Here is a 19,374-nt window from a genome sequence, read left to right as displayed (position 1 = left end):
TCTGTGGACAGCCCCCCTCCCTGGGCAGACTGCCCCTCACGATTTGGCATCCCTGTGGGGCAGAGACCCCTCCCCATGGGCAGACCCCCCACACTGGGCAGACCCGCTCCCGTGGGTACGTTCCCTCTGGGCAGCCCCCAGTGGGTAGACAGACCCCCGCTGGGTGTGTAAACCCTGTGGGCAGCTCCCTGCCCCGTGAGGATAACTCTGCTGTGTGAGATTGATCAATGAAGTGAGGCCAAATGAGCACAATTAAAGTCAATTTGATGAGGATCCCCCCACATCCAACCCCAGCCCTGCAGCTGCCTTTGTCCACCGCTGCTGCTGCTCTCACGGTGCCTGTCCCCCCCTCAGCTGGGGCTGGGCCACCACAGAGCCCCCTGAGCACGGTGGCCCCCTTGGGGGGGCAAGAGGGGACCTCAAGGATGGGGTGTGGTGGCAGAGGGCATGGCCTGTCCCTGCACAGGGGACATATTTGGGGGTGCAGTGAAGGGGCAGTTTCCCCCCTCCTCAGCTGTTTTCCTGAGCTTTATCCTTCCGGGAGCTGCTGAACCCCCTCGGAAGGGAAAGGAGGCTGGAGGGTCCCCTGACACTCCTGGGGCAGGAGCTGGGAACAACCCCTGGCTCTCCCCGGCCCCCAGCACCGCTGTGGTGGGACCCCGGGCCGGTGTGTCCCGTCTGCTGTCCTTCACGGCTCATCCCAGGGCTCACACGGCACGGAACAGCACAGCACGGCTCCGGGGACAGGCGGTGTTCCAGCTGGCCGCGGCGTTCCCGGCGCGTCTCAAGGCCGTCTGTGTCCAAGGGTCGTGTTTGCCAGCGCGGAGGGACGAGGTGGCTCCGTCCCCTCCGCTCCCGCCTCGGGGACCTCGGCCCCTGCCCCCCGGGGTGGGGACAGTGGGGGGCACGGAGCCGCAGCCGCTCGGGGGTCTGAGGAAAAAGGCAGGAACTTAACTCCCATTAACCATCCCATTGTACCGGCCGTGGGAATAATCGGGTTTGCTAATGCAATTGCTGCCGCGATGCGAAAATCCGACTGGAAAATGTATTAGAGCAATTATCCGCCTCCCTCCGCAGCCGGCGGAGCATTAATATTCAATTTTGATGTGGAAGCCCTATTATGTTAATGACTTTGGTGACAAAAGTCGTTAATGTAAGTCGGTTCCTTTATGGCGCGGCATTAGCCGGGGTGAGCGCGGCCGCGGGGCGGGATGGATCGGGGGGCACGGAGCGAGGATCGGGCTGGGGCTGCGCGGGGAGCCGGGACGAGCCCCCTCCCACCCTGCACAGCCCTCCCGCCCCGGGCCGGGCCGCCGCTCCCCGCGGCCGGAGCTGCCGGGGCTCCCGAGGCTGTGCCGGGGCGGATTATCCGCGCTGCAGCGCATCCGGCAGCGCCGCTCCCTCCGCCGCAGCTGCCCTCCTTTGTTCTCTCCCCGGGCCCCGGGAGATGCTCCGGTGCTTCCCCGCCCGCCGGAGGGCGCGGCGGGGCCGGCCCGGGCCGGGCGCTGTCGCGGCCATCGGGTGACACCGGGGCTGTGCCCCTGCCCGGCAGCTCGGGGCTGCTGCCGTAGTTTGGCAGCGCCGTAGGCAGGCCCGGGTGGAGGGCGATGGAGCCAGAGCCGTGTTTTGGTGATGGGAGACGTGGGGAGGGCGTGAGGAGCAAACCAGCAGCAGAGCCAGCACCCCCTGGCCTGGCCATCAGCCGCCACCGCCACGGAATGGCAGTGCCACGGGCAGTGTGACACTGAGCTGTGCTGCGAGGGTGTCCGGGAGTACTGGAGGGACGGGAACGAACAGACACGGAGCTGGGAGCTGCCTGTGACCGAGAAAACGACCGTGACCTTCGCCTTTCCGCCAGGAGCTCGTCCTCCTGCCGCTGGGCTGGGAGTGCCCCGGCTTTGCCACGAGTGTGACCACGGCGGGGGCAACTGGGGCCGGCTGGGACCAGGGTATTTCTCACAGCCAAGGAGGGAACAGCAGATCGCTGACACAACCCAGGCACAGAATGGGATTTCCTGGTGGTCCTTTCCGGGACCCTTGGGAGGCTCCTGCCCAGTGCAGTCCCCTCCGTGTGATCAATGTTGGGCACAGCCCTGTCCCCGCACTCAGATCTACACGTGGGGCTCGGTCCCAGGGCTGCAGCTTCATGTGTGGGGCAGCTCCGTCTGCATGGGGGCTGCAGCAGTCGGGATTTGCTCCCCAGAGCCGCCAGGACGATGCCGCCCACCCCAGTCCCAGCAATAACGGGCGAGTGGGGCCACAGGCAGCCAAGTACAAAATAACGCTGCTGCCAACTCTGGCTGGCAGGGCCAGCCCCGACCCAAACGCGCCCCGGACAGGGGTTTGCAGCCGGGGCTCGGGCCGCTCCCCCGGGGTCTACCGGAGCAGGAAGGTGCCGAGCCGTCGGTGGCACCGGGATCCGGCACTGATAGCGTATGGACAGGCGCGTGTCCTTGGCACTGCTGGGGACGCAGCCCGGCGGCCCCGCAAGCCGCGCCGGGGCCCCCTCGCTGTCCCCGGTCCCCGCGGAGGCGGCTCCGCGAGCACGTGGCCGGGCCGGGCCGTGCCCCGCGCTCCGCCCCGCGCCCCCCCCGCGCGCCCATTGGCCCAGCGTCCCCCGTCCCGCGCTCCCATTGGCCCAGCGCCCCCCCGTCCCGCGCTCCCATTGGCCCCGGAGCCCTCCACAAACAAAGGCCGGGGCCCGGCGGGGGGCCCGGCGCGCCGCTCTGATTGGCAGAGCGAGGGGGCGGAGCTGTCTGGCAAGGCCCCGCCCCAGCAGAGCCGGGTGCCCTAATATGGAGCTGGGCGGGGCGCGCTCATTCATGCGCGCGGAGAGGGGCGGGGCCACCGCGGGGCTGCGCTTCCCGCCCGCGGCGCGCGCGGCTCGTTCCCACGGCGCGGGCGGGGAATGAATGGGCGCGCGCGGGGGCGGCACCGGACCCGTGCGGCTCGGTAAGGCCCGGTAAGGCTCCGTACGGCTCGGTAAGGCCCGGTAAGGCTCCGTACAGCTCGGTAAGGCCCGGTAAGGCTCCGTGTGGCTCGGAACGGCTCGGTACAGCCCGGTGCCTGTGGTAGGCGTGGGTACATGCAGGTGGGGAGCGTGTCCACGCGCGGGTGTGACGGTGCCGGGGCTCGCGTAGGGCGGGGGCGATCGTGTCCTGAGTGTGCGTGGATCCCCCGTGGTTGTATCCCCGGTGCTGTGTCCACGTGCACGCCCCTCTGTGCCCCGCACACCCACGCGTGCTTTGATCTGGGGGACGAAGGGGGCTTCCCCGGGCCCCCCACGGCTCTGCATCGCCCCAGCCCAGCCCTCGGGGCAGCACCAGCGTCCCAAATGCTTGGGTACCCCCATCCCAAAATCCATCCCATGGTGAGTACCCATTGTGGGACCCTACGGCTGACACGAGGGAGACACTGTGGTGGGGACACCATGGCCTCTCACCTCCCTCCACACAGGTTGTTCTGTTTGTCCCACACTGCTTTAATTCCCCCAGATGGGTTTGGCCCCTTGCCTCCATCCTCCTCATCGTGCCCATAAATTCATTCCTGATCCCATTCCCACCCTGCCAGGCCCTCGCGGGACACGCTGTGGCTCCCAGCCCGTGCTGGAGAGACGAACTGAACTTTGGTCCCTGAGCAATTAAGGTGCCTGAAACTGCACTTCATTAATGGTTGTTCCGCAATAAAACCCATCAAACTGCCCTTATTTGCAATATAAAACTGCAATTTGTTTTAATTTATGTTTTTCAATCCCTGCCGGGTGGTTCCCAGGATCTGCCAGGCATCTGTCACTGGAAGCAGCCATCGGGAGCAGGGTGGCCCTGGGTGCTGGGTGCTGGTCCCTGGGTGAAGGTGGGACATAGGGTGGGGTCTGGGTGGGCTTGCCCCCGGTTCCCATTCCTTCCCATTCCCTGTGGGTCCTGCACTGTGTCCCCCAAGAGGGGAGGGCTGGGATGCTCCCGTGGTTCCAGAGCATCCCGGTGCCATGGGAGGTTCATGGGTGCCCCCTGGCACCGAGCAGCCACTGAGGCGAATTCCTGAACAGGAGTGGGATGGATGGGAGCAGAGATGGACCCAGCTGATTTCCTGGGACACCATCACTCATGGGAGCTGGGAATCTGCCTCAGCTCAGTGTGTGCAGCACATGTGTGCACATCCCTGCGGAGCAGCATCGGACACAGCAGCGGCCCCTGGACATCCCGAGCGATTTGTGCTTCCATAATGCAATGCAGGATCCCTGCGGGATCAGCCAGCCCTGAGCCCCCATTTCTAATTACAGTAATTGTTGCTCTGGCGTCCTCTGGGGCTGGTTGTTCTCCGTGGCTCCAAATCCGGCGGGAGGAATCTGGGCCACGGGGCAGGACTGGGAAGGGCTCTGAGGCACCGGGGATTCCCAGTGGATCCTGGTGGGAACGCTGCCGCTGGCTCCCAAACCCAGCAGGGCCCTTTGCGGGCAGAGCGGGCTCGGGGTGCCTCGTGCTGGTGCCCTTCGGAGTGGTTGGGGCTTTCCAGAGAATTCTCCTTGCTCTCGGCAGGTTTGTGATGGGAAACTGCCCTGGTGCTGCCGGGACAGAGCCCGGCTCCTGCTGGAGGCAGAGTTTGGGATTTTGGAGCTGCAGAACTCCCATTCCCTGGGGATGGGCACGGACGAGCCCCGGGGCCGTGGCACAGCGGGGGCGGCTCCCCTGCTGTCCCCATCCCGTGCCACGGGGACTCCGCGCTGGCTCTGCACATTCCCCAAGCCCCCGGCTCCCACTCGGACACGGAGAAGCCACCAGAGCCCTTTTCCTGCCCCTGGGCGACATTCCCGAGGGGATCCCTGGTCCCACCCCGAGGACACCCACGGACACAGCCGCTGCTCTGGCACAGGAGCCAGGAAAGCGCAGCCGGAGCTCCCGATCCCGCGCCGCACCTGGAGGGAATTAGGCCGCCTGTTCACCTCCCTGCAAACCTTTTGTAGAGCGAATTCCTGCGGTTTCCCATCGCAATTGCTGCAAATTATACGAGCGCCGCGTTCCGTCCCGACGGGAACGTGCCCTTGGCGTGTGCCACTCGGAGCTGCCGCCGCGCCCGGCCGCGCCCCCCCGCATCTTTCCTGCTTTTCCCCTCATCCTGTGGGGTGTGGGGGGTCCCGTCCGCGGCACAGCTGGGGACAGCTCCGGGTGGGATGGGGAGCAGATGTGCGCGCACAGCTGGATGCGCGCCCAGATGTGCAGCGGGGGGGATGCCGGGGGTGGGGGGCTGCCCTCGAGGGGCCTCCCGGGTGCCCCCGTCACGCCGGGGAGCCCCGCTCGGGCCCGGGTCACGGATGCATGTGCACACACGCATGGAAGGGCATGGCGCACACCCATCTTCGTGCCTTTCCACGCACGGATCTGCATGGATGCCTGTCCTGCAATCCCGCACCTCCCTGGCCGTGCTCAGCTCTCCGGGGGTGTCCCCGCCATGGGACCCCCTTTACTCTCCCCCACCAGTGAGTCGCGGCCTCCGGGGCGGCAGGAGCGGCCCGCTCACCGCGGACACGTCACTTCCTGCGGCGGCGGCGGAAGCCGGAAGTGCCGCTGTGGCCGGTGCCGGGTCGGGGCGGGCCCGGTGGGGCCATGGCGGGCACGGCCGGCTGAGGGGGACCGGGGGCAGCGGGCGCTCCGGGCCGGCCCTGGGGCTCGGCGAGCGGCCACAAACCGGGTCCCCCGCCGCGGGGATCCTCCGCTGCGGGCCATGGCGGCGGCCGCGGGTTCCAACTGGGGCCTGATCATGAACGTGGTGAACAGCATCGTGGGGGTGAGCGTGCTCACCGTGCCCTTCTGCTTCCGACAGGTGAGGGCCGCCCGCCCGGGCGCTGTGTCCGAGCGGGGTCCTGCCGGTGTCCCCCGGGCTGGGGCGGGGGTGTCGGTCCTGTCCCAGCCTGAAGCCCCTGCGAGCTCCTCCTGCTCCGAACTTGGGGGTGGTTCCCTGGTTGGAAGGGAAAGTCAGTAAAGGAAAGTCAGTAAAGGAAACGCTTAAGACCCAGATCGGGCACCTCGTGTTCCAAACACTGCGTTTCTCTTAGTTGTCAAGTCTCCAACTCAAACCTTCTGCACCCAACTTTGGGTTTTCCCTGTGCTGTGGTCTCCAGCTGATCCTTTCTGCCTGTCTAAGGAGAAGGGAAAAGTTGAATCTCAGGATTTACCCATGCCATAAAAGTGAACTGACTTGGAGGCTTTTCCAAAGCCCCGCTGTGCCCGCACCCCTCCTGGCACCTGGGCCTGTTCCAGGTCACCTGCTCGGTGTCCCGCTGTTCCCAGCCCTGGGGCAGGGCTGGCTGAGGGTTTGTGCTGCCACACGGCTGTTGATAAATGAGTCTGCAGCAGACCTCGGGGTCTGTCTGTGCTCCCTGAACCCACCGGGAGCTCTGGAGGGATGAGCCGGGGTGGGAATTCTACTGCTCCCAGTTCACTGCTTGGTGTTTGGACTGGTGCAGCTGGGAGCTGTGGGAGCTGTGTGTTCCACGTGTCCTTGTGCCCTGGAGAGAGTGGAGCCGGTAGGAAGGGGACAGAACTTCCTAAAAGAGGGAAAAGTGTCTGGAGCACGCGGGGGGAGCTGAGGGTGCTGCGGGAGGCTGGGTGGGCTGGGGAGGGGGGCTGGCCCCATCTCCTGCTGGACGTTTCCCGCTGTGCTCCGTTGCAGTGTGGGATCCTCCTGGGAGCCGTGCTGCTGCTCTTCTGCTCGTGGATGACTCACCAGTCCTGCATGTTCCTGGTGAAGTCGGCCAACCTCAGCAAGCGCAGGACCTACCCCGGCCTCGGTGAGACCCCAGCCTGGGGGCTGCTGCCCAGCCCTCCCCTCTTGTAACAGCGCCATGACCTCAGCCTCCCAATTTACAGCTCCTCAGAGCTGCTGTTGGAACAGCAAATGTTTTCTTGCTGCAGTTCCCAGTTTCCCTCGTTCTGCCCCAGCGTTTCCCCGGGGCAGTGCTGGGGTTGGATCCTGCTCCCCACAGCCCTGTTAATGGGTGCTGAGTTGTTTTGACTCCGCGGGGCAGGGGAGGAGATGGTCCAAACCCCGGGAGCCATCTGGGATGAATTGTGGCTCTGGGATGAATTAATTATGGGTCTGGGCACGAGTTCCCCACCCAGTGCTGCCGGGACGGCGGGTCCTGCCAGCCTGGCACGGAGCTGGGCTGCCTGGATCCGAGCTGGGAGCTCCTTCATAGCTCAGCAGAGAGGAAACAGAGCGAGGTTCCAAAGGGCTGAGAAAATAAAAACATCTGGAAGATCCCTGGGTGGGTTTTGGCAGAGCCAGGCCGCCCTCGGAGCTCAGCGCTGGCGCCGGGATTGGCTTCTGCTCGTGGCCTCTCTTGGGGTTCTGACTGACTTGGGGAGCAGGGGGAGGTGTTTGGGTTCCAGTCCTTGCTGTTGGCATATGAAGCAGCAGGAAAAGTCGCCTTTTCCTTGTCCTGCCTGATTTTCTGTGGGAGGAGGGAGCTGGTTGGCGCTGCCCTGGCACAAGGGCTCGCACCAGCTGCTGACAGACGGGTTTGCTCCTCCCTCAGAGTGCCCAAGGTGCTGCCCCCAGGAAGCACATCCCGGCTTCTGCCGACTTGTATCTGCTAGAAACAGAAAGGATGGAGAAGCTGCGTGGTCTGGGAGGTTGTTTTGGTGCCAGAGGGAAGGGGGAGCCCCCGGAGCGCCCGGCCCAGCTGCCGCTGCTCCCTGCCCCTCACAAGACGCCTTTGTGCGCCGCTTCCCGGAGGACAGAGAGTCCCCTGCACCTTGGAGCGTGGCCCGGGAAGAAGGGATCCTCTGCCCGCCCCGGAGCCGAGGGGCTGGAATACAGAGAGGGCCAGTAATGCCTCCCAGCTTCCTCCTGGCAGGCGGGGGCTGGCAGCAGCGCCTGTGCCCGCTCCCGGTGCCCTGGGAGAGGTGCCACAGGCCGGGAGCGCTCCCACGCCGCATCCCAATGCTCCGAGGTCGGGCAGCTCCACACAGACCCCCTTTGTCCCCACAGGCTGGGCCCGGGGACATCTGCGGGCACTCCTGGGAGGCTTTGGCAGGCTGAGCAGCAGAGGAGAGCTGTGACATTCCCTGCGGGCGGGCAGCGCCTTCCGGAGGAACACCGGGAGCGGCGGCTCGGGCACAAAGGGTGGCCCGGGCTGGGGCTGGCGCTGGCTCGGCACCGCTGCGGGAAGGGGAAGGGCTGCAGGGAGATTTGTGGGTGAGGAGGGAAGTGGGAGGCAGTTCCCAGATGGGCTTTAAGCAGGAGATGAGTGAATCCCTTCCAGCAGCACTTGGGATGTGCTGGGCCTGTGCTGGAGGCAGCTCAGCCCCAGGAACCACAGGTTCTGTCCCAGGAACCACAGGGGATTTAAAAGGCTTCTCCAGGTGCTGAGCAAGCTCTGCCCGCTTAGGGGCCATTCCAAGATCCCATTCCAAGGATTTGTACCATTTATTTTACAGTCGTCACCTCCTGGAGAAGATAAAGAATCCCATTTTTCCATTGTCCCCGGGTGGGGACACCTGCCCACAGTGTTTGCAGGGTTGTTCTCATTGAACATCAGTTCCAAACAGCCGGGGACATGGGCTGGTTCCAGCATCACCCGGGCTGTATCCAGAGGCTGGAATGTGCTCTGGAAGGATCAGCAGCACTGATCCTCCATTCCCCCCACCCCGAGCTCAGCCTGTTACTGCCCCATCTCCAGGAGGGATGTTTTCCTCTTGCTGGCTCCTCTTTCTCCTCCCAGACCCTTGGACTGTGGGCCTGGCCCCCCCGGGGCTGTTGCCTTTTCCCTCATGGTTGTGAATTCCCAGAGGAGGCCGGAGCGGAGTGGCCGCTCCCCGTGCCCGGGCACGGTGCCTGGTGGCGGCTGTCCCACTGCCCTGTCACTGATCCAGCAGCTATTTTGGGTGCTCCCCCACATCCCTGCCCCGGGCTGTGGGTCCCTGCCGTGCCTTTTGCTCATTCTGTGGGAGAACATCTCGTTTCCTGAATTTTTAGCTCGAGTAGAGTCCAAGGAAATCAAAAGTTGAAGCTAATATTTAAAATAGCAGAAGAAGCTTCCAGAAAGGATTCGAGTTTGTTTTCTGGCGGGCGCTGGGAATGTTGGGCTGTGCCTTGAGGGAAGGCAGAGGGGACTCCAGGGTGGTGGGTTCATGCTGGACCTCACTGGCAGATTTGGGCACTGTGGTCTGGGTTTGGCACCAGAGCTCATTCCCGTTCTGCCCAGTAAGAGCTAAAAATAGAAGTCAACTTTTCTTGGCATTGTCTTTTTAAGAGAAAACCCAATGATTTGAGGACTACTGAGCATTTTCTGCTCCAGCCCAAGGATGGGAGGGGGGAAGGCAAAGCCTTGGCAGCAGCCCTTTGGTGTGGGTTGGGAGCACTGGGTATTCTGGGAATGGGATTGAACGTTCTGGGCACCAGCTCAGCTCTCCCAGCCAGCAGTGTCGGGCGGCCCAGTTCGAGGGGGAAGATAAAAATAAAAAGGGGACTTGGATTGGAATTCTGCACCACTTTAACTTTCACCACACACAATCTTGTACAGGAATATTTTCTCTCCCATTGCCTTTAATGGCTGCCATGTGTGGCTGCTGCTTCACACCACTTCTGGTTTTAAAAAGAAAAAAAAGAACCTGCTTGCTGGCTTTCCCTCATCCCTGTTCCTGTCTTATGTGGTTTTCAGTTTCCAAAGGGAAAGGCTGAAAAAGAAAGTGGGAGGGTGAGGGAAACAGCCCCAAAATACCAGTGGTGGGTTCCTGCTGCACTGCCCTGTGTCCCTGTTATTGTCTAATTGTGAAGTGACATCTTGCCCTGTTCTGGACCTTTCTTTGACTAACTTCCACTCTTTTTTCCCTTTTATGCCAGCATTTCATGCCTATGGAAAAGCAGGAAAAATGTTGGTGGAAACAAGGTAAATCTGCTGCAGATTCAAAGTGTGAACAGTTTGGGTGCCTTTGGTGAAAACTTTTCTGAGCCTTGCTGTCTGTGCTGCGTTCCCCTGCTGCCTGCTGGAGTTCCACGGGAGGCTGGGTGAGATGCCCTGAGCACAGCTCGCAGGTGTCACCTCCATCCTGCCCGTTCCAGGCACTGGGAGCACAGAAGGTGGGGATGAGCTCCTCTCCTGCTCTGCTGTGAAATCCCAGCCCTGTCACTCGTGGCAGCTTTCCAGGGGTGACATCCCTGCTGTTGAGTCAGTGGGAGGGAGTGTTTGCTTCCTTGGATCCCGGGATCTGCTCTGCTCCTGCCCTCTGTGCTCCCCTCCCTGTGAGGTGCCTTGAGGGGGAATCCTGCTTCCCTCTCTGCCTCCTCCCGTGACCCCAGTGCAGATGTCAGGTCATGGCACAATCCCCACAGCCCTGCTTTTTCCAGCAGGGATTCTTTTCCAGGCACGTTGAGCCCAGGGCCGGCACTGGTGCTCTTCCCAGCTGCAAACTTCTGCACAGCACTAAAAATATACAGAATATTCCTCAGATGTTACTTGTCCATGCAAGCAGAGGCTGTAATTGCCACAGGGATGTTCTATAATTGGAACTGGGAAGGAAAGTGGTCCAGGAGTGGGAGGAGAAGCAGCTCGTGGACAATCTTTTCATTAAAGTGTGGTCCATTGTGTGGAGGGACGTTTGAGAGCCCACTGGATATCGAGATGCTCATGGCAGGGTCCTGCAGTGGGTGTGGGGCTCTGAGAGCCTCGTGCTGATTCTTTTGAATTTTTCCAGGAGTTCAAGGAGTTCTTGTCACCTCCAAGATGAGTTTTCCTTGTTTTGTTTTTTTTTCCTGTGGCTCCCAACAGGAGTTAAACCCCAGGAGTTATGGGCAGAGCTGCATCCCCGAGTGTTTGGGGTGGATGGAGGTTCTCTGGTGCCTGTTTTATTGGGATGGAGTGCAGAAGGGGTGTCCTGCTCTTCCCAACACTGAGGATGGAAGCGTGGCCCCCCTAACCTGTCCCTGTTTGTGTTTGCAGCATGATTGGGCTGATGCTGGGCACTTGCATCGCTTTCTACGTCGTCATCGGCGACTTGGGCTCCAACTTCTTTGCGCAGATGCTGGGACTGCAGGTGAATGAATCCCTCCTGCAGGGCTCCCAGAGCCTGCACGGAGCCCTGCGTTCCCTGGGTACAGCAGAGCTCTTGCTCAGAGTGTGCCCAGCACCCCGTGGGGTCTGGGGGGCTTTGGGGGGTCCCGGGGGGCTTTGGGGGGTCCCAGGGGGGCTTTGGGGGGTCCCCTCATGGAGCAATCCTGGTGCACGGAGCCTGCGGCTCTGGGCAGTCAGGGAGCTCAGACATATGGCAAACAATCAGCTGTGTAAAACTCCAATAAGGCACTTTCATCAAAGGAATTCTTTTTAACTTGGTCCCTTATTAATTCTGGAGCAGATTCCTGGAGGAGATAATGCTTCCTGCCTTAATTCCTGCCCCAGTGGGTAGTGACAGGCAGTTCCTCTGCCTGAGCTCTCTTCCCTGTAGCTCAGGAGGGATTTTTGTCCTGTTCCTGGCTGTTTTTGTGGCCAGAGTCTCTGTGTTCCTGCCCCCTCAGCCGTGTGATGAGCCTGCTGCTGGCTCAGGATGCTCAGAGGCAAGAGGTGCTCCTCGGAGCCGGCACGAGGGCCGTGCAGGGAAGCAAAAGGATTTTTGGTAGGGTGTTATCTGTGCTGCCTGATGCTCCTAAGCTCAGATTAAGGGACTGTGAAGTTAAAAAAGATGCGTTGAGGCTGCAGCCAAATTAGGTATTAAATATTTCCAAGCATTCCAGAGTGTTCTGCTATAATAAATACCAGTGTGAGGCTTTGATTAATTTTCTGGATTGGAGTTTCCAACACTTCCAATTTCTCGTCTCCCCAAGTAAATTTAGGTTTTATTTAATTGCATGAAAATGCCTAAATAGCTTGTGCTGGATTAGCATTTAACTCCCCCAGCCACCCCTCAAATTCCTCCAGCTCGGACCTGTCACACACTGCAGAGCAACAGTGGCACCCAGTGACTGTCTGAGCTCAGCACAGACAGAGCCCACAGAGCACTGAGCCTGCAGCACCTTCAACACCTCCAGACACAGAATGGCACCGTTTAAAGTTGCTTTTCACTCTGGGAAGATGAACCTGGCCGTGTTTGCTGATGGGGTGGGTGTGTTGAGCATCCTCCCTGCTGCAGGTGTTCATGCAGGTCTCTCGCAGGTGTCGGGCGCGTTCCGGATTGTTCTGCTCTTCGCTGTCTCCCTGTGCATCGTCCTTCCCCTGAGCCTCCAGAGGAACATGATGGCCTCCATTCAGTCCTTCAGTGCCATGGCTCTCATCTTCTACAGCGTGTTCATGTTCGTGGTGGGTAGGGACACCGGGCATCCTGTTTTCCTGCTTTCTCTTGCTTTTTAATGGGCAGTTTCACCTCCCAGATGCTCCACGATTCCCTCGTGGAGCCCCAGCCCTGTCTCACCCAAATTTCAGGGCTGGAATCAAAGGGAAGTGTGGGAATTCTTTCCGTGTAGCTTTTCTGGTAGGCTGTGCAGGGTCACACCTCAGAGCTGCCTCCTCAGGGAGGTGTGCAGGCTCCCCGGAGCTGTGCCTTTAAGAAACCACAACATTCACAGGAGTTGGCTGCACTGAAACATCTCTGGGGATTAGAAACCCCATCCAAGGATATTATAAACAGACATTCAGACATATTTACCTTCTGCTTCCTGTGCAACCCAACTCCTGCCAGTTCGTGTGTCCATGGTGAGAGAGCTCCCTGGCCTCGGCTCCTCCCCCTTTCCATAAAGTTTTTCCTTCTCTTTGGTGAGCTGGTGTTGTTAAATGGCCCTGGAGCAGCAGGTGGGATCCTGTTTTAGGACCCTTTGTCTCTCTCTGCTGAACAGGATTCTCTAAGGCCAACGGTGCTTCCTGTTTGGATTTAAAAACACATTTTAAAAAACACACTTTAAAAAGTGCAAAAGAGGTTGCTTTGAGCAATAATTCTCGCAGTTAATGTGTTGGTGGAAGGTGTCCCACCCTGGTGTGTGCTGTGGTGTCTGATGGCCTCAAACAAGGGGGGAATGTCTTAGATCCCTTGGAATACTGCCCGGGGTCCCTGGTGGCCCTGGGAGCTGTGGGTGGGATGTGGAGCAGGGGGATTGGGACGGGGCTGTGCTGGCAGCTCAGGCTGCTCCGGGCAGAGCTGTCACACACTGCCCCTTATCCCAGCCTGGCATTGCTGCTGCCGTGGGGCTGTTTGGGGCTGGCTCCTCACTCCTGCTGTGTGTCCTGGCTGCAGGTTGTGGTGTCCTCCTTCAATCACGGGCTCTTCAGCGGGCAGTGGCTGCAGCGAGTGAGTTACCTGCGCTGGGAGGGCATTTTCCGCTGCATCCCCATCTTTGGAATGTCTTTTGCCTGTCAGTCGTAAGTACCTGCCTTTCCCAGCCCTGGCAGTTGTTCCTGCAGTGAATTTGTGTGAGGGCACAGGGTCAGGAGGATCTGCAAGGGATAGATACCATCTGCTTTGGTGGTTTGTTTTCATCACAGCTCGCTGAAGTTCAGCCTCTCATTCACTCATGACCCTTTTGTTACCCAGACCCTTTTGTTATTCCATTTCACCTGGGAATTCTTGTAATGGAGCAACATGAGACCACTGCAGCCAAACAGCTCCTTGTGAGCTTCTGGTGCAGCTGCAGGAGGGATGAAATTCCCCTGGATCTTGAAGGGAATGCTGGAGCACCAGAAAGGCTGTGTCACCCCACTGTGTGACCCCACAGGGCCTCCCCTGAGTACTGAACGCTGCTCTGCCTCCCCAGATTTCCTGGAGAACACTCCAAAGATCACACAGCTGTTGACTCTGGAGGGTTGTTCCTGCATTTCTAGTTGCCTGGGTTTAGTGGCACATGGAAGGAGGTGAGAGCAGACCAGGCTGTTTCCACCTTTCCAGTTCCCTGTTTTTGCGAGGGTTTCTGCTGCCAAGTGGAGGAAGGTGAGGGCAGGCCAGGCTGTTCCAGGTTTCCAGCAGCTTTCCCTGCTGCACCAGGGCAGCTCGTGAGTGCTGTGTGCCTGGCCAGAACCCTGAGAGCTCCAAGCAGTGCCTATCCAGCCCTGGACACAGGAGGGGCTGGCCTGCTCTGGAAGGACCATCCTCCTCTGGAAGCCTGGCAGAGCCGGGCTTCCCCCGTGTAGTTCCAGCAAACGGGTCTCGTGCCAGCAGCAAATGAATGTGACAGATAAAATTTGCTCAGACTGCTGTGTTTACACCCACTCCAAGATCCAAATCATCATTTCCCACTTACTGGCTCTCTTGGCAGCTCAGATCCTACCCCGGCACACTCCAGGCTTGCTGTTTAATGTCTCCATTACCACTGGCAAAGGGAATTGTGTTTTCTTGCAGCTTTACCTTGTTAACAAATCCCTTTAATTTTTTTTCTTTATGGAAGCCACGCAGTACCCAGCACAATTTTCCTGGGAGCTGGAAATGCAGGGAAATGGTTTGGTCTGGACCTGTGTGCCTAAATATGGGCTCCATGGCAGCACTTATGGGGCAAACCCAATCTAAAGCTGTGTGTTTTTTTCCAAACATCAGGAAAATACACTGTCCCCAGCCCAGGCAATATTTATATATATTTTTTATTATTTCTTTCCATCTGTGTATTCTCTCTCTGTCTCTCTCTACCCGCCCTCTATATATTGTAGTCCTCTCTTTATAAGTAATTTATCTATATAGTCTCACCTAGGTAGATTTAATTTACTAACCTCTGCATCACCTTTTTAACCAATCCCACACACTGCAGAGCCTCCCTGTTTCCCTCCTTTTTCCTTCCCAACCCTGAATGTTTGGCTGGACCCTTCCCTCAGAGGCTGAAGGCCAGAACGTAGCTGGAGGTGGCTGTGGAGAGGGCAGGGAGAAATTCCAAATGGAAATACTCCCAGGGAAGGCAGTCTCCTCTTTCCCAAGGAGGAATCCCAAATGGAGATTCCCAGGGAAGGCAGTCTCCTCTCTCCCAGGATGAATCCCAAATGGAAATACTCCCAGGGAAGGCAGTCTCCTCTCTCCCAGGGAGGAATCCCAAATGGAAATAATCCCAGGGAGGGCAGCCTCCTCTCTCCCAAGGAGGAATCCCAGATGGAGACTCCCAGGGAAGCTGGCTGTGCTCCTGTGGTACCTCCAGCCCCAGGGCGTGTCCCAGAGCCGTGCTCAGCCTCCTTTGACATTCAGGGATTCAGGGTTAAGGATCTTTCTGCTTGGCCTCAGCCTGACACACTTCCTGGGAATGGCTTGGTGCCCACTGGAGCTGGGGATACCCCTTCCCATCTCCCCCCCTACTCCCGAGATTTCCAGGGCGTAGCCGCTAGAATTAAAGTAACAAGAGGTTAATGAGTTGCTAAAATATGCACCTGATGTCAGAAGGGACATTCCCCACGCTTCCCAAGGCTGTAAATACCCCAAATCCCAGGGAATTGGCGCTCCCGGCTTTCTGTGAGGCGAGCTGAAGTAGGACAGGCGCTGCACTGGGGTTTGTTTGTTTAACTTTTCCTTCAGACACTGGGATGCTCCAACCTTCTTCCCTCTTTTCCTCTGTAAACACTGTGTTGCTTTAATTATCAGCACGGAGAGCTCCAAGAACAATAATCCGTGGCGCTGGGGCTGGCCCGGAGCCACCCACAGCCCCGGGAACAAACGGACATTCATTTTGCAGCCCTCTCTGAACCCGAATGTTTACATCACACGTTTCGCTCCACGTGGTGGGGTGGGGAGAGCAGGAATATTTTTGCAACACTTAAAAGTTATGAGTGTCCTGAAATCTCTTGGCATTAGCAGTATAAATTGTGGAATAGCAGCAGGTGTTTATGCTCCAGTGGGGGAAGGTGTCAGGGATTCGTTGCTGCTGGGGTGAGGCAGAGAACGGGCTGGGACTGGGGTTTTTCTCCCGTTTTCTGCAGGTTTCCTGAAATGTTTTACTCTTTTTTACAGTCAGGTCTTGCCTACTTACGACAGCTTGGATGAGCCTTCTGTCAAAATCATGAGCTCCATATTTGCTTCTTCCCTAAACGTGGTCACCACCTTTTACATCATGGTAGGAACTTCCCCTTCTCTTCCCTTGCCAGAAATCTGGAGGGGCCACAGGGATGAGGATTTATCTACAGCTGGGGCTGGTTTCTGCTTATCTGTATTTATTCTGTCAGATAAGTCATTGTGCTGAAAGCAGAGTTAGGTGGGAGGTGATGAACCCAAGAGCACAGGGGGCATTGGAGAATCCAGGTTTTCAGAGTAGCACGTTTCCTTAATGGAGGCAGAGTGGAGGCCCAGCTTGTCCCGGGCCCAGCCTGAGCAGGGGCTGCTGCCCAGAGTTTGGGAGAGCTTTTTCCAGCCTGCTGTGAAGGAAGTCATGCCTCATAAGGCAGCAGTTAATAAAACTGGGTTAATAATTCCTGAGGAGAGCCTTGGCCCATGAGCCAGGCTGCTGCAGGGGATTGTGACAGCCCCTCTGTTGGAGAGGGACAGTCCATGGGCCTGGCAGCAAGCAAGGTGTATCTCTAGGAAAACCCCTGGATTTGATGAGAAACTTGCCTTTGGACAGTTCCCACTCTTGATTAACGACCTGTCCCAGGTTTTGGGGTGCTGGGGCTGCTGGCAGGTTGCCTGTGGAAGTGACCTCACGCTGCCACCTGGCTGCTCCAGCCAGAGGTCACTGTCCTGTCCCCTCCGTGAGGAGCAGGCGTGCAGTGCTGGGACTCCAACCCTGCTCCCCTCCCCAGGTGGGCTTCTTTGGCTACGTGAGTTACACCGAGGCCATCGCTGGGAACGTGCTGATGAACTTCCCCTCCAACGTGGTGACGGAGATGATCCGGGTGGGATTCATGATGTCGGTGGCAGTGGGGTTCCCCATGATGATCCTGCCATGCAGGCAGGCACTGAACACCCTGCTCTTTGAGCAGCAGGTAAGATCCCAGGGCTGCCTCGGTGTGAAACTCTGTTTTTGAAGGGTTTTGTGACTCTTTGGTCTCTCATTGAGTCCCAGCCTGCCTTGGCTCTGTGAGACTCTGGTGATAACAGTGTGTGGCAGGTACTGACTATGCAGAGGGACAAAGCCTCAACTCCCATCAAATCCTCTGTGCCCAGGGTGTGGTGACAGTGCAGCAGGGGCCTGTGGCTATCTCTGAATCCTGCTCTGCTCCATGGTTAATCCCTGGCACTTGGAGGTTTGTGTCCTCTCTGCAGAGGAATTCCATGGGCTGAAGGGCTGGAGTTCCAGTGTAAGCCCATTCCTGTGGCTGCTGCTCCCTGCTCTGCTGGGGATTCCAGCTCTGGCACAGGCGTGTTACACAGCTCAGAGCCGAGGTGGGTCTTCCCTTCAGAAAGAGGGAGAAATGTGCATTTGGAAGCAGTGGAGCCTCATTTCCTGCTGCTCCAGCTGCTGTCCTTTTGCTGGCCAGCTCATTGAGCTCAAGCTCCTGTTTCCAGCCTCGGAGCCCAGCCCAGCTTCATTTCTTTTTGCTTCCTTGTGTGCCTGCTCATTCCTGCTCCGTTATTCTCACCCAGCACCTTTGTCAGCAGCCCTGGAGTAGCCCTTTCCCCCCTGGGCTCGGGGGGCTGCGGGGCCGGCCCGGTGCGGGGGCAGGTGGTGGGATATGGGATATGGGATATGGGATATGGGATATGGGATATGGGATATGGGATATGGGATATGGGATATGGGATATGGGATATGGGATACAGCCCTCTCCCACACGTTCCACCTTTCCCAGGGCCGCTCCTCAGGCAGCCTTTGTGACTGAAGCTGGTCTGTGTGCCGGAGACTGTGAGTCCCTTGTGGCAGTGGCGTGTTCTCCTCTGTGCATTGTGCGCACGGAGCGCGCCGATGGGATTCAGCAAATAACAGTGAGAGATTGTGGGAATGTTCTGAGGCCTTTGTGTATCCGCATAAATAGAAACCTCTTAGGCAGGAAATAAAACTTGAGCAATTTATAGCTTTAAATCCTGCCACTTCTGCCTGTGAGAAGCCCCCGGCTCTTTTCTCACGTTGGGAGGGCCTGAGGACGGGGGCAGACGGTCGGTGAGAGCCAGCGGGTGCAGAGGAGGAAGCCCTGGAAACACTTGGGAACACTTTGGATCTCGCCTGGGCTCAGCTCGTGGCTGGCTGGGCTCTGAAGGTGTCGCTTTGCCTCCCTCTCCCATCTGTGCAGCGGCAGAGCTGGGACCCGCCGGGTCTGCAGGGCACACTGGGGCCTTGCCTTCCACACCTCCCACTCGGGAAGTGGGGTGGGGTGGGAAGCAGAGAGCCTCTGGAATTCCTCCACAGCTGCCCAGCAGCACCCATCCTCCCCTGCAGTGTCCCTGGGGTGTCTCCCAGGTGGAGGAGCTGCTCCTGGAGCTCCTCCTGCAGCAGGAGTGGCCCTGCTCCCAGAGCTGTTGGGGAGCACCTCTCCCTAGCAAAGCCAGAGCTCTTCCCCTGTGATTTCTCCCTCCTGCTGCACCCCTGAGCTCTTCCTCCTGCCCTTGTCCTTGGGCTGCTCTCTGAGCCCCTGCACAGGGACTGGGGCACAGCTGCAGGGATCACAGCTGGGGTGGGCTGGAGCTGCAGGGGCGTTGCTGAGGGAATTGCTGGAGGGTGAGGGAATTGCTGAGGGGCTGGGGACTGCAATAGCAGAGCTAAACTCTCCCCCTCCACCCTTGCCCTCCCAGCAGAAGGACGGCACCTTCGCTGCCGGGGGCTACATGCCCCCGCTCCGGTTCAAAGCCCTGACATTGGCTGTTGTGTTTGGAACCATGGTTGGAGGCATCATGATCCCAAACGGTGAGTGAGGAGCTGGGAACAAGGGCTGGCTGCTTTCTCTGGTCTCTGTTATTTGTTTTCCTGGCTGGGGTGACCAGACTCACACCCCATCCTGCCCGGGGGCTCTGGCAGCCGTCCTGTGCTGCTGCTCTGGCACTCCTGGAAAAGACCTTTGCTGACTTTTCCTCTTCTTCCCCAGTGGAAACAGTCCTGGGCCTGACAGGTGCGACCATGGGAAGCCTCATTTGTTTCATCTGCCCAGCTCTTATTTACAAGAAGATCCACAAGAATGCGCTTTGTTCACAGGTCAGTGCTGATGCTGCTTGACATCCCCCTAAGCCCTCTGCAGAGCCTGGGAACGTGCTTCATTTGGCTGCAGCACAGAGACTGCTCAGCACCTCCTGCAGCCTCCCCCTCCAGTCTGCCCAGTGCAGGTGGGAGCTGTTCTGGGTGGGTGTCCACCACTTAGGATGCACATACAGTGGCAGAAGTGCTGGCTCAAGCTGGAACACCAGCTCTTTTTGTCCCTGCAGCAGCAAGTGAAACAGTCATTTCGTGCATAAAATGTTGCTTGCAGTCCTCCTCCTGGTGGGATTCAGGTTTTGGATCCTCAGAACAGGAAATCCAGGCAGCCTGTAAAACCTTAAAGCCTCACATCCCGACCTGCCTGGGCTGGGT

At 59.0% G+C, this 19,374-nt stretch overlaps 1 protein-coding gene and 1 long non-coding RNA gene across 3 annotated transcripts in view; both read left to right on the top strand.

Annotated features, from left to right (window-relative positions):
* Positions 1 to 5,547: 5,547 nt before the first annotated feature.
* The window catches only part of SLC38A10 (solute carrier family 38 member 10), a 29,835-nt gene continuing 16,008 nt past the window's right edge, over positions 5,548 to 19,374 (top strand). For both annotated transcript variants that reach the window (XM_063409379.1, XM_063409378.1), the window contains exons 1-10: positions 5,548 to 5,817; positions 6,667 to 6,784; positions 9,841 to 9,886; positions 10,937 to 11,030; positions 12,143 to 12,286; positions 13,215 to 13,339; positions 15,894 to 15,996; positions 16,679 to 16,861; positions 18,606 to 18,717; positions 18,896 to 19,002. In XM_063409379.1, the coding sequence (XP_063265449.1) occupies positions 5,719 to 5,817; positions 6,667 to 6,784; positions 9,841 to 9,886; positions 10,937 to 11,030; positions 12,143 to 12,286; positions 13,215 to 13,339; positions 15,894 to 15,996; positions 16,679 to 16,861; positions 18,606 to 18,717; positions 18,896 to 19,002 (1,131 nt within the window). In that variant the 5' untranslated portion in view covers positions 5,548 to 5,718. The remainder of the gene's footprint in view (positions 5,818 to 6,666; positions 6,785 to 9,840; positions 9,887 to 10,936; positions 11,031 to 12,142; positions 12,287 to 13,214; positions 13,340 to 15,893; positions 15,997 to 16,678; positions 16,862 to 18,605; positions 18,718 to 18,895; positions 19,003 to 19,374) is intronic.
* LOC134556917 (uncharacterized) lies at positions 16,868 to 17,898 on the top strand. Its single transcript, XR_010081957.1, has 2 exons — positions 16,868 to 17,261; positions 17,669 to 17,898. It is a non-coding gene; the product is annotated as an uncharacterized LOC134556917 (long non-coding RNA).

Source organism: Prinia subflava, chromosome 12 (genome assembly GCF_021018805.1).
Source record: "Prinia subflava isolate CZ2003 ecotype Zambia chromosome 12, Cam_Psub_1.2, whole genome shotgun sequence".
Classification (NCBI taxonomy): Eukaryota; Metazoa; Chordata; class Aves; order Passeriformes; family Cisticolidae; genus Prinia; species Prinia subflava.
The sequence above is the reverse complement of the archived record's forward strand: the minus strand, read 5'-3'. Positions and strand labels throughout refer to the sequence as shown.